At 42.7% G+C, this 11,568-nt stretch overlaps 2 protein-coding genes across 3 annotated transcripts in view; one reads left to right on the plus strand and one right to left on the minus strand.

The window, feature by feature from the left end:
- Positions 1-6,269, plus strand: part of RXFP1 (relaxin family peptide receptor 1) — a 28,322-nt gene extending 22,053 nt beyond the window's left edge. Inside the window, exons 15-18 of one of the 2 annotated variants that reach the window (XM_035114132.2) lie at positions 93-322; positions 434-844; positions 2,804-3,022; positions 3,843-6,269. In XM_035114132.2, the coding sequence (XP_034970023.2) occupies positions 93-322; positions 434-844; positions 2,804-3,022; positions 3,843-4,114 (1,132 nt within the window). In that variant the 3' untranslated portion in view covers positions 4,115-6,269. The remainder of the gene's footprint in view (positions 1-92; positions 323-433; positions 845-2,803; positions 3,023-3,842) is intronic. The other variant, XM_060278675.1, reaches the window with a different exon arrangement.
- Positions 6,270-7,554: 1,285 nt separating this feature from the next.
- Positions 7,555-11,534, minus strand: C9H4orf46 (chromosome 9 C4orf46 homolog). Its single transcript, XM_035111560.2, has 2 exons — positions 11,164-11,534; positions 7,555-8,706 (listed from the first exon to the last, which is right to left on the minus strand). The coding sequence occupies exons 1-2, from the start codon at positions 11,290-11,292 to the stop codon at positions 8,551-8,553; spliced, it is 285 nt and encodes a 94-aa protein (XP_034967451.1). The 5' UTR covers positions 11,293-11,534; the 3' UTR covers positions 7,555-8,550.
- Between the last annotated feature and the right edge of the window lie 34 nt (positions 11,535-11,568).

The raw sequence follows: 11,568 nt of genomic DNA on the forward strand, positions 1-11,568 counted from the left end.
AGTTCAAGGAATGTATGCAATGTATTATAAGGCATACAATCCCGCACACCAAAGATTGATATGCAAATTCCCTCTGCTTTTTTACTCTCCAGATATTTCAAAAAATTTCAATATTGTGGCTATGCTCCCCATGTACGCAGCTGCAAACCCAACACTGACGGAATCTCCTCCTTTGAGAACCTCTTGGCCAGCATTATACAGAGAGTATTTGTCTGGGTTGTGTCTGCTGTCACTTGCTTCGGAAACATCTTTGTCATCTGCATGCGGCCTTACATTCAGTCGGAGAACAAACTCCATGCTCTGTTGATAATGTCACTCTGCTGTAAGTATCTAGGCATGCTTCGCTCTTTGCTAGATTTCCACCAGAGGTTATTTAAAGAGAGTCTAAATGAGGCTAGTATAAATAACATACACTCACACGTTTTCTCCATAGGTGCAGATTGCCTCATGGGAATATACTTGTTTATGATTGGAGCCTTTGACCTGAAATATCGTGGGGAGTACAATAAGCATGCTCAGTTGTGGATGGACAGTATCCACTGTCAGCTGGTGGGATCGCTGGCTGTTCTATCTACAGAAGTATCCGTTTTATTGCTAACCTACCTGACTTTGGAAAAATACATCTGCATAGTTTACCCATTTAGATTCTTGAAGCCAGGAAAATATAGGACAATTTCCATAATAGTTCTCATCTGGATGGTAGGGTTTGCAGTTGCTTTTATTCCACTGAGCAATAAGGATTTTTTCCATAACTACTATGGCACGAATGGTGTCTGTTTCCCTCTCCACTCTGAGCAGTCTGAAAGTACTGGAGGTCAGATTTATTCTGTCATAATTTTCCTAGGTAAGTAAACTCCAGGTTCATTTCTCCCCAAAGCAAGTCCTTTATGTTCATGACTGCCCTGATCCTGTAATTATCAGTGCCTCCCTCATGCCATCTGAAGCAATTTGCAGTTTTTAAAACCTGTGTGTTAAATTCATGTCAGATTATACATAACTAGTGGTTTTCAGCCCGTTTAATAACGGGCGCTAGAATCCTGGGGTTCGGAGAAGCGCTTGCGCAGCGCTTCTCCGAACCCTGGGACCTGTCCTTGCTGTCGGTGGCAGGGGGACAGGAACAGAGGAGGAGAAAGCGCTGCTTTCTCCTCCTCCGTTCCTCTCCTGCAGCCGCCGACAGCAAGGAGACCTCCCAGAGTTCGGAGAAGCGCTTGCACAGCGCTTCTCTGAACCCTGGGACCTGTCCTTGCTGTCGGCGGCAGGGGGACAGGAACGGAGGAGGAGAAAGCGCTGCTTTCTCCTCCTCCGTTCCTCTCCCGCAGCCGCCGACAGGAAGCAGACATCCCAGGGTTCGGAGAAGCGCTTGCGCAGCGCTTCTCCGAACCCGGGACCTGTCCTTGCTGTCGGCGGCAAGGGGACAGGAACGGAGGAGGAGAAAGCGCTGCTTTCTCCTCCTCCGTTCCTCTCCTGCAGCCGCCGACAGCAAGGAGACCTCCCAGAGTTCGGAGAAGCGCTTGCACAGCGCTTCTCTGAACCCTGGGACCTGTCCTTGCTGTCGGCGGCAGGGGGACAGGAACGGAGGAGGAGAAAGCGCTGCTTTCTCCTCCTCCGTTCCTCTCCCGCAGCCGCCGACAGGAAGGAGACCTCCCAGAGTTCGGAGAAGCGCTTGCACAGCGCTTCTCTGAACCCTGGGACCTGTCCTTGCTGTCGGCGGCAGGGGGACAGGAACGGAGGAGGAGAAAGCAGCGCTTTCCGTTCCTCTCCCGCAGCCGCCGACAGGAAGCAGACATCCCAGGGTTCGGAGAAGCGCTTGTGCAGCGCTTCTCCGAACCCTGGGACCCGTCCTTGCTGTCGGTGGCAGGGGGACAGGAACGGAGGAGCGCTTTCTCCTTCCTTCCTCTCCCCCAGCCGCCGACAGGAAGGACGCGTGCACTCTCCCCCCCCCTGCCTCCTCCAACCGCCGCTCCTCTCACGGGCCAGGGAGGGTTGTGAGGAGGCCTTCGCCGGCCTCCACCCTCGCTTCCCTGACGTGCCCTGCAGTGAGGCGGTGTCCGGCGGGAGCCGCGCGCACTCTCCCCCCCCCTGCCTCCTCCAACCGCCGCTCCTCTCACGGGCCAGGGAGGGTTGTGAGGAGGCCTTCGCCGGCCTCCACCCTCGCTTCCCTGACGTGCCCTGCAGTGAGGCGGTGTCCGGCGGGAGCGGCGGTTGGAGGAGGCAGAGGGGGGGGGAGAGTGCGCGCGGGCAGTCTCTGCTGTCCAATCCCTGTATCCCTGGGGCACATGCGCAGTACCTCAGGGACACACGGGACATCTGGACGCAGGGACAACATGGACATTATTATATAGGATTTGGCCAAAGACCCTATTTTAATCTGCTCATACTCTGAATATGGATGCTCATCTTAATGTCTGTTTTCATCTATGAAACACAATTTTATATAGGTTTTTTTTAATTCTCATTTTCCAGCACTGAATATTCATTGTGAAATAATGAATTTATAGATTAAATCACATATATTACTGTGAAGAACAGCTGTAACCTACAAACTGCTTAAACCTACAGAACTCACGCAGAAGTTAGCAAGACTAAACAAGAGTCAGTTAGTCTGCATACATTATTGTTAATGGCGTTTTAATTCTGCAATCTAAAAAGCAGCTACGTCCAGCAAATGTAAACTTACAGATAGATATATTTCAGTTCTGAACCTTTTACATTTGCATACCATACATACTAGTCATCAGATTTTGAATTTTAACTTGGCAAAGAGACTCCTAAATAGAATTAAACTGTTTCTATTTTGCAACAGGTGTAAATTTGGTAGCGTTTATCATCATAGTATTCTCCTATGGAAGTATGTTTTATAGCGTCCATCAGACAGCAATTACCGCAATGGAAATCCAGAATCATGTGAAGAAAGAGATGACCCTTGCCAAACGCTTTTTCTTCATCGTATTTACTGATGCACTATGTTGGATACCCATATTTACACTAAAATTGCTTTCCTTACTTCAAGTAGAAATTCCAGGTACTGTATTGCCAATTTCCTTCCCAATTGCTCTGTTGTTGTTTTCAGTTTGCAATAGGGAACTCAAGAGCAAGTTACATTTCCTGGACAGTAGAAGAGGGCAGGTGGGCGAATCTAAAATAGTGTGGGCCCTGCATTATAAAAAAAAAAAAGCACCATTCTCATCCTTTAAGCATTCCCGCTCAGAGTTCCAACCAGCTATGCCTGCTTCCAAGACACTATAAGATGTAAGCTCAATAATGCCACTGTATCCTTCTCCTGCTCCCCCTTGTGATATTTTCTTTTCCAAATGATGCTCAACATTCTGTTTAACTTACTTGGTGCTCATTGCACAGGGATGAGCTTTTTGCCCCCCTTGTTTTTTGTGGGGTGTTAAAATTGTACTTATTGGGCTTCCTAACAGCATGTTAACACCTCCCTCTTGTTTCTCAGTCGCTTTGTTTGGCTCCAACCCTTTGTACACAGCCACCCAATTTTGCTGTTGGAGGAAGTAATGCCTATTTACTCTAATGCACATTAGAATATCAATCAATATGTTCAAATGTTTGGCAAGATTTGAAATTTTGCATATATCCACAGTAATAATATCTGGTCTAGTAGCATCCTATAGCACAGGTGGGGAAAATATTTAGCCTTCCAGATGTTGGACTACAACTCCCATCACCCCTGACAATTGGTCCTGGTTGCAGGGGTAGATGGGAGCTGTAGTTCAGCAACATCTGGAGAATCAAAGGTTCCCCACACATGCCACAACATATACTACGTTTGTTAAAAATACACAGGCACAATTAAGTGAATATTGTTTTTCCCCTCCCATTAGGTTCTATAACTTCCTGGGTTGTGATTTTTATATTACCAATAAATAGTGCCTTGAACCCTCTTCTCTATACATTAACCACGAGGCCTTTCAAGGAAATGATTAATCAAGTTTGGCACAATTACAAACAAAGAAGATCCTTGGGAGGCAAAAACAGCCAGAAAATGTATGGTCCATCATTTATCTGGGTAGAGATGTGGCCTGCAGAAGATACCTCACCAGAGTTGACAAATCCTGCCAATTTTACAGATTCCTCTGAGAGTTACATAAGTTGACATTCAGCAAGCCTGAATATATACGCATGAAAATGATTCAGAACAAGTTAAATGCATTAAGACTTGCACACTCAGCACTGTCATCTTGAAGATCCTGCCACATAAAGCTGCAAAGAAACAGAACCCTTGCTCCAGGCCATGGAATCATTTTTAAGCATGACAAAAGACAAACTACAGTACTGAGCTACCATGACATGCAACTATTAACAACCTTTAGAAGAACTAGCCATATGGAGCAGAGGTTGGAATTAATGGGGGAAATGCTTATCCTGGTGAATTTGCATTGTGGAATTGATGAGGAAATAGAAAGTGAAAGAAACATGGTCAGAATCTAAGGACTACTTTATATCTTTCGACAGTTCTAAAACTGTGGTAACAGTTATTCTCAGTGACCAGTATTATATCTAACCTGTAGGCAGTATTATCTAAAACACCAACACAAAAACTGAAGTGTCACAAGTTATTTAATATTTATAAATAGAACTGGGCTACTTTAGTTCTGCAAGTCTGAAAACAGTCCGTTTCCTTGCAGTACAGTTTAATATGGGAGACAGCATTTTCTGTTTCCAAATTTGCAAGGTGAAGGAGCAAATATAGGAATGGCAATGAGAGATTTCATAGATGTTTGCACTGGATTTCTTAAAGGATTAAAGAATAGAACTTGTATAGTTGCACTTCAATGTTTACAGATTTTTGGATTATCTTGAACTTGGCTGAAAAGAATGTTATTTTATATCTAGTTTTTACTAATATTTATGTAAATATGTTGTTGTGTTTGCAAATGAAGCACTGCCTGAGGAAACATGATTCAATAACATTTAAAGCGTGTTTAAACTATATATTCATACACAGCTTTTTATGCTTAGCTTTACTACTGTATATGTGGAGATTTGGAGTTCATTAATGTAAAATAGAGTTGTATTTCTAAGTACAGTAACACTGTCTTATTCATTCATTAAATACATATCTATTCAACCCTTCATTGAAAAATGATGTGACAAAGCAGAGTGCAGTAATGAACAGGAAAACAATTATTTACAATAAAATCATCAAAGCTATTAAAATATCACAATAAAATCAACATAAAATAAAATAAGGAAACAGACCTTAAGTCTCATCAGTTCGTAGATCTCCTGCTTAACACAGTCCCCTACAAAAGCCTGGTTGAAGAGGTATGTTTTCAGCTGGCTACAAACAGTACCCACTGTTAGCACTAGCACGGAACAAGGGTCGCCACAGAAAACGTCCAATTCCAGCTCATGACAGTATCCTTGTGCAATCAGCTCGACCACAATGTCCTCTCCTATAGATTTTAATGCATAGGCAGGTTGGTATAATGACAGGTGCTCTTCAGCTACTGTATTTGGATCCCCAGTCATCAAGGCCTTTTAATGTTAGTCAACACCATCAATTGGACCAAGTAACACTGAAGAGCCTTCCTGGGTTCTGGGTGGCTGCATTTTGCAGACCATCTACAAGAGTAGCTCCAGATAGAATGCATTACAATAGTCCAACTAGGAAATTACCCAAACGTAATTACTGGGGCTAGGCTAACACAGTCCAGGAACAGTCATAGCTGGTGAGTGAGCCACTGATGTGACCTGAACAACCAAGTGACAATGCTGGATCCAGGACTATCCCAGGCTATATATCTAATCCCTTGGGGGAGTGGTTTTCAGTTGCCCATGCCTTAAAATCTGTGTAAGAGCCACATCAAAGCCCTGCTTGGATGCTCATCTACAATGAGTTATGTCAATAGACAGTGGTCTGTTTTGAAACTCAAATCTGCATGAAGCTAGGCAGGTTCCATCCCCCAACACCTCTAAATAATTATATTTTTACTACTGCTTTGAATGGCTAGTTTTTGTCTGTTTTCTAGATATGGGTGTTAGCTGATGCTGGTTTTAGTAATATTTTTTACTATTTTAAAGCATCTGTTTTTAAAAGTGCACAATAGTTTATCTGTGTATATTTTTGTAAGTTGCCTTGGGAAACATTTTGTTGGAAATCGGTCTATTTTTTTAAATAAAAAATTAATAAAGTTTGTTGAGTTAACTAGAACTGAAGGTATTCAGAGCAAGTTATTCAAAACAGAAAATTGTGAAAGAATTATGTATCTTTCACTTCTGAAAGCGATAAATTCTGGATTTTTTCTATGATGTGGGTAAAGTGATGGAGTGATAAAGAATATGAATATGTGCATCTTCATCTTCTAGGACTTGATAGCCACAAATTCTGATGCTCTTGTCCAATAATATGGAAACCTAAAGGCTAAGTATATACAGAAGGTACATATGGGTAATAAGGTCACTCATTAAACCCTCCAATAACATTACTTCTGTACCACTCCCATTAATCTGGGAGATCAGTTTAACTATTTCTTCACACATTACTTATATGTATGGCATGCACTGTTTGAAGCCAGAGGAGAGCTACATTTTGCTCCACCTTCCAACAATTATACATTAAACGATTGTCTGCAGAGAAACAAAAATGTGTGAGCAGCTGCTTGTGCTGAAATGTTTCCTTACAGACAGCTATACTAATGTAGTAATATCTAGGTTGAAGAGTGATCCTGCTCTAACTTGAAACTGCGAGTATCCTACATTCAAGCAACACGTGTATCCTACATTCAAGCAACACGTGACTAGGGCTATAGCAATCATTCACTCACTCCACACACACACACACCCCTAGAAGACTGCAGAAACTCTGGGTGCTGTAGCAATTGTAATGCATTGTATTGGGCGATGTATGATTTTTAATTGTATTTTTATTGCTACTTTTATTTCTCATTGATTGTGTGTTATTGTATTACAATCCAGGAGAAATAAAAGAAGCAATAAAATATAATTTTAAATACGAATATTTAATGCAATGGATGTACTGTACCATCTCCCATCTTCAACCAAAAATCCACAGAAACACCACAGAGCACCAAAATGGTTTGGGGAAACCTCATGTTATACTGTATCTAGTATTCTGTAGATTTTGATTTGGCATTTCTTCCACAAACTATAGGAGTCATTAATATATTTGAATTATCATTATCATAGGTTTTTTGCTCAGCTGATTAAGTTATTCTGCTACTAAAGTTTTGACTGGAGTTTTTCTAAGGCAGTTCTATAGAATTTTAATTGTCTGGCCGGCTATTTTCAGCAAGGTCTCCATATCCATAGGCCAACTTCAAGGCTCTAGAGCAGGCATCCCCAAACTTCGGCCCTCCAGCTGTTTTGGACTACAATTCCCATCTTCCCTGACCACTGGTCCTCTTAGCTAGGGATCATGGGAGTTGTAGGCCAAAACATCTGGAGGGCCACAGTTTGGGGATGCCTGCTCTAGAGCCACAAGTAGCCCATATTCAGATACAGGCAAATTTTAAGGTATACTGGCTACTTAATCTGAAATGCAAGAGAAAAGATGAGTCATTCCAACCTTATACCAATATACTTTATTAATATAGTAACACTGAATTTATTTGGAAATTTAACTATTTGTATTCCTGTTGTTTAACTTACTTAAATGCCGTTTCCAGGATGAAAACAAAAGGCAGATAATTGGGTTGGATCCAGAATGTTACCTGCATTTACACAGTGATTTCAATAGGTACAAAGTACTAATTAAATCATCATATTGCTTTCAATGGTGCTTAATGCAACTAAAATAACTTGCATACAGTCCTTGTTTACAAATAACATTGCTTCCTCAATTTATACTCAAAGTATCAGATTTACAATATGCCAATAAAAGATTACACAATAAATAATAAGACTTGCATCTTTTAGCAGGAGATAAAATTCTATGATCTATCATGCATAAGGCTCTATACTCAGTTTATTTTGTCAAAACATACTCTGATCACATGTTCAAAATAGAAAAATATGATTGAAAACTTAATATATTGAAGCTGTCATGAGACTAAGTAAAACAGCAACCAGTTTCCAGACAGCCATAGTCACACCTGTTTAGGGCAGAAAGTGTTGGATGTTACTTTAAGAGGATTAAACACACCTGTTTTCCGTACAATTAAATATTTTACCCTAACAGTCCATAGACCTTATACAATGAATTCTACAGTCATCCACAACTAGTAAAATTCCAAGTAACAGTCAAATGAGACTCTTAATCACTATTTCAGTCTGATCTCCTGACCTTTAAGAAAAATATTTTTACAGCACATATTCTTTCAGTCATGCCCTAGGAACAAATTATCCAGTATGGTGAGCATGCTTCAAAGTATTTAAGGGAGCTGCTTTGCTTGTATCATGAAGTTAAAAACCACCGTTCTGTTTTTCTTTGCAGATTTAAAATGAAGGCTTGTTGAAGTAGTTCTATCTCTCCATATGAAGGTAGTAAAAAGTGTTATGTGCTGTTGGCCAGTCTTGCCTTTGGTTTCCTTAAACAGTTAAAACAGCAACATTGTATGGGTGTTCAAATCACTCAGTGGGTTTCAGGGAATCATATCCTTCTTTTAAAAGGCTCCGCCATGTTTTAAGAAATCTAGCATGTTCAGTACATTTGGTTTCAAGTTCTTCTACCTGGGCTGACACTGCAGATGTAGCCTCCAAAAGCTTGGTGAGTGAAAATGCTGCCTGCAATAAAAAGAAATATTCAGTTTCCGCAGCAATTATTATTAGAGTTTACTTTTTGTCCAAGATAAAATTCAGTCCATTAAAATGTCATTTTCTAGCTACCATATCTAAAAGCAACAACTTTACCTTCCTTCCAGGGAAAAAATACCCTCTTTAATCTTTTCTTTGTTTAATCCCTACTATTGCAATAAACCAGAAAACAAATAGCCTTAAAATCTAAAGAAATATGCCCAACTGATAATAATAATAATAACAATAACAATAACAATAATAATAATATATTATTTATACCCCACCCATCTGGCCGGGCTTCCCCAGCCACTCTGGGTGGCGTCCAGCAGAAAAATAAAACACAGTGATCTATTAAACATTAAACGCCTCCCTAAACAGGGCTGCCTTCAGATGGCTTCTAAAAGTCTGGTAGTTGTTTTTCTCTTTGACATCTGATGGGAGGGCGTTCCACAGGGCGGGCGCCACTACCGAGAAGGCCCTCTGTCTAGTTCCCTGCAACTTGGCTTCTCGCAATGAGGGAACCGCCAGAAGGCCCTCGGTGCTGGACCTCTTGTCCGGGCAGAACTGATGGAGCTGGAGACGCTCCTTCAGGTATACTGGACCGGGCTTTAGGGCTTTAAAGGTCAGCACCAACACTTTGAACTGTGCTCGGAAACGTACTGGGAGCCAATGTAGATCTTTCAAGACCGGTGTTATGTGGTCTCGGCAGCCGCTCCCAGTCACCAGCCTAGCTGCCGCATTCTGGATTAGTTGTAGTTTCCGAGTCACCTTCAAAGGTAGCCCCACGTAGAGCGCATAGCAGTAGTCCAAGCGAGAGATAACTAGAGCATGCACAACTCTGGCGAGACAGTCTGCAGGCAGGTAGGGTCTCAGCCTGCGTACCAGATGGAGCTGATAGACAGCTGCCCTGGACACAGAATTGAATTAAAACTGCGAGAACTCGAAAAGCTTCAGTTAGTTAATTCATCTGTTCTATTCTTTTATTTATAAAAGTATTTCTATACCAACATACTGTATCATAAAATATCAGGCTTGTATACAATGTTGAAACATAAAACACCATCAAAACAATAGTTTATCAAAAATGATTGGCTCAACAAAAATTACACGGCTGCAAAGACATGCAAGTACACCTGAAAGTCAAAAGCAAGTATGGATGTCTGCTAAACCTCTGATGGATGAGTTTTTTAGAGCATGGAACTATCAACTGTAAATGCTTAACTTCTAGTTGAGTTGGATAATCTCCGTGATCAAGCTGAGGTATAAGGTTTCAGATAACCCTTAAAATGTCCTAGACCCATGTTGTTCAAGGCTTTGTAAATCAACACAACAGCCGTGAACGTGGCCCAGTAGCATATGGGCAGTCAGAGCAGATGTTTTCACAAGTGTCACATGCTGTCACCCATCTGCTCCCATCAGCAGTCTAAATGTTACATTCTGCACCAACTGGAGTTTTTGGACCAAACCCATGTAGAGCGCATTGTAGTAATCCAGTCTCGTAGTTACCAGTGTGCATGGACTATGGTGATCAAGTAATCCCAATTCAGATGCAGCTGTCGGTGACATACCAAACCCACAGAGGTTGCTTGAGCCTCTAGTGGCAGATACCTGCTCCTTTAGAGGAACTGCAACTCCGTACACAATGGTCAAGTGGTCCACAATCACTTCACCACCCATCTCATGCCAGACATTTAAAAAATGGCAACAACTCTAGCAAGTTCTAGTCCTAGACAGTTCAGTTCACTTTACTCCTCTTTGCTTACTGAAGCTGGAGATAATCGTCTTCTGTGCAGAGCTCTTCTCCAAGAGGCAACTGCTAACACTAAGACACCGATCAACCAGGTTGTTTCTCTGCAGTGGGGTCCCAGGCATGTTTATTAGGAGAGAGCCTCCCCTCCCTCCCAAACGATGCTTTAAATAAAAATGCTACCGTATGTTGAATTGTTACCTCCAATGATGATGATGATGATTGAGATTTGCCATTTTAGTTCTTCTCCACTCTTTTTATCTATGCAGGATTTTTATATCTGATCGTGTTTCCCTCCCCTTTCGCAAGCCATTTTATTATTTCTTTATTATTATTATTATTATATTGAATCTATATACCTCCACATACCCGGGGGTCTCAGGGCGGTTCACAGAATAAAATCAAGATATAAAACCACAAAGTACCTAATAAAAACAAAAACAACAACCCAATAGCCCCCCCCCCAGCAACAAGAAGTGGAGGGGGGGGGTTAATAAGAAATATATAGATTGCACACACACACACGGATGCTGCTGGGCCACTCACACGCGCAGACACGAGGAAGGGCAAAGGCTTCTGGTCCTCCGTGTGATAGGAGAATCCCAGCGGCCTTTAAGGGAGGCCCTGAAAGGGCGGCACAGGAGAGACCCCGCCGCGTCCCAGCAGAACAAAAGCCCCGAAGGGAAAAGAAGACTCACGTCTCCCAGCTGCATCTCCACCACCTCCAGTAGTCCGCGAGGCGGCTCCGCCATTTGCTCCAAGGGTGGCGTGGCTCGACCGGGAGCGCTTCTGGCCGCGGAAGAGGTCACAGTCGGCGCCTCCGCCATTCCGCCCGGACTCAAAATAACCGCCACTCGCTTCCTAGCCAACTGCCGCTGGCTGGCTGGGAGGTGCGAGGCGCGAGTTCAAAGCCACGCCCGCTCGCCCGTGACGACACAGATGGATCTCCGCCTACAAAAATGGAAATAAGGGCTCGCCTCAAGGAACCTGTCACCGTTGCCTGTCACTGACGTAAGGAGTTCAACATCCGCCGATGACGATCCATCTCGGTTACCTCACCCTTGACTTGGGAGCGGGGAGGCTATTGGGTTGTTGTTTTAATT

Source organism: Zootoca vivipara, chromosome 9 (assembly GCF_963506605.1).
Source record: "Zootoca vivipara chromosome 9, rZooViv1.1, whole genome shotgun sequence".
Lineage (NCBI taxonomy): Eukaryota > Metazoa > Chordata > Lepidosauria > Squamata > Lacertidae > Zootoca > Zootoca vivipara.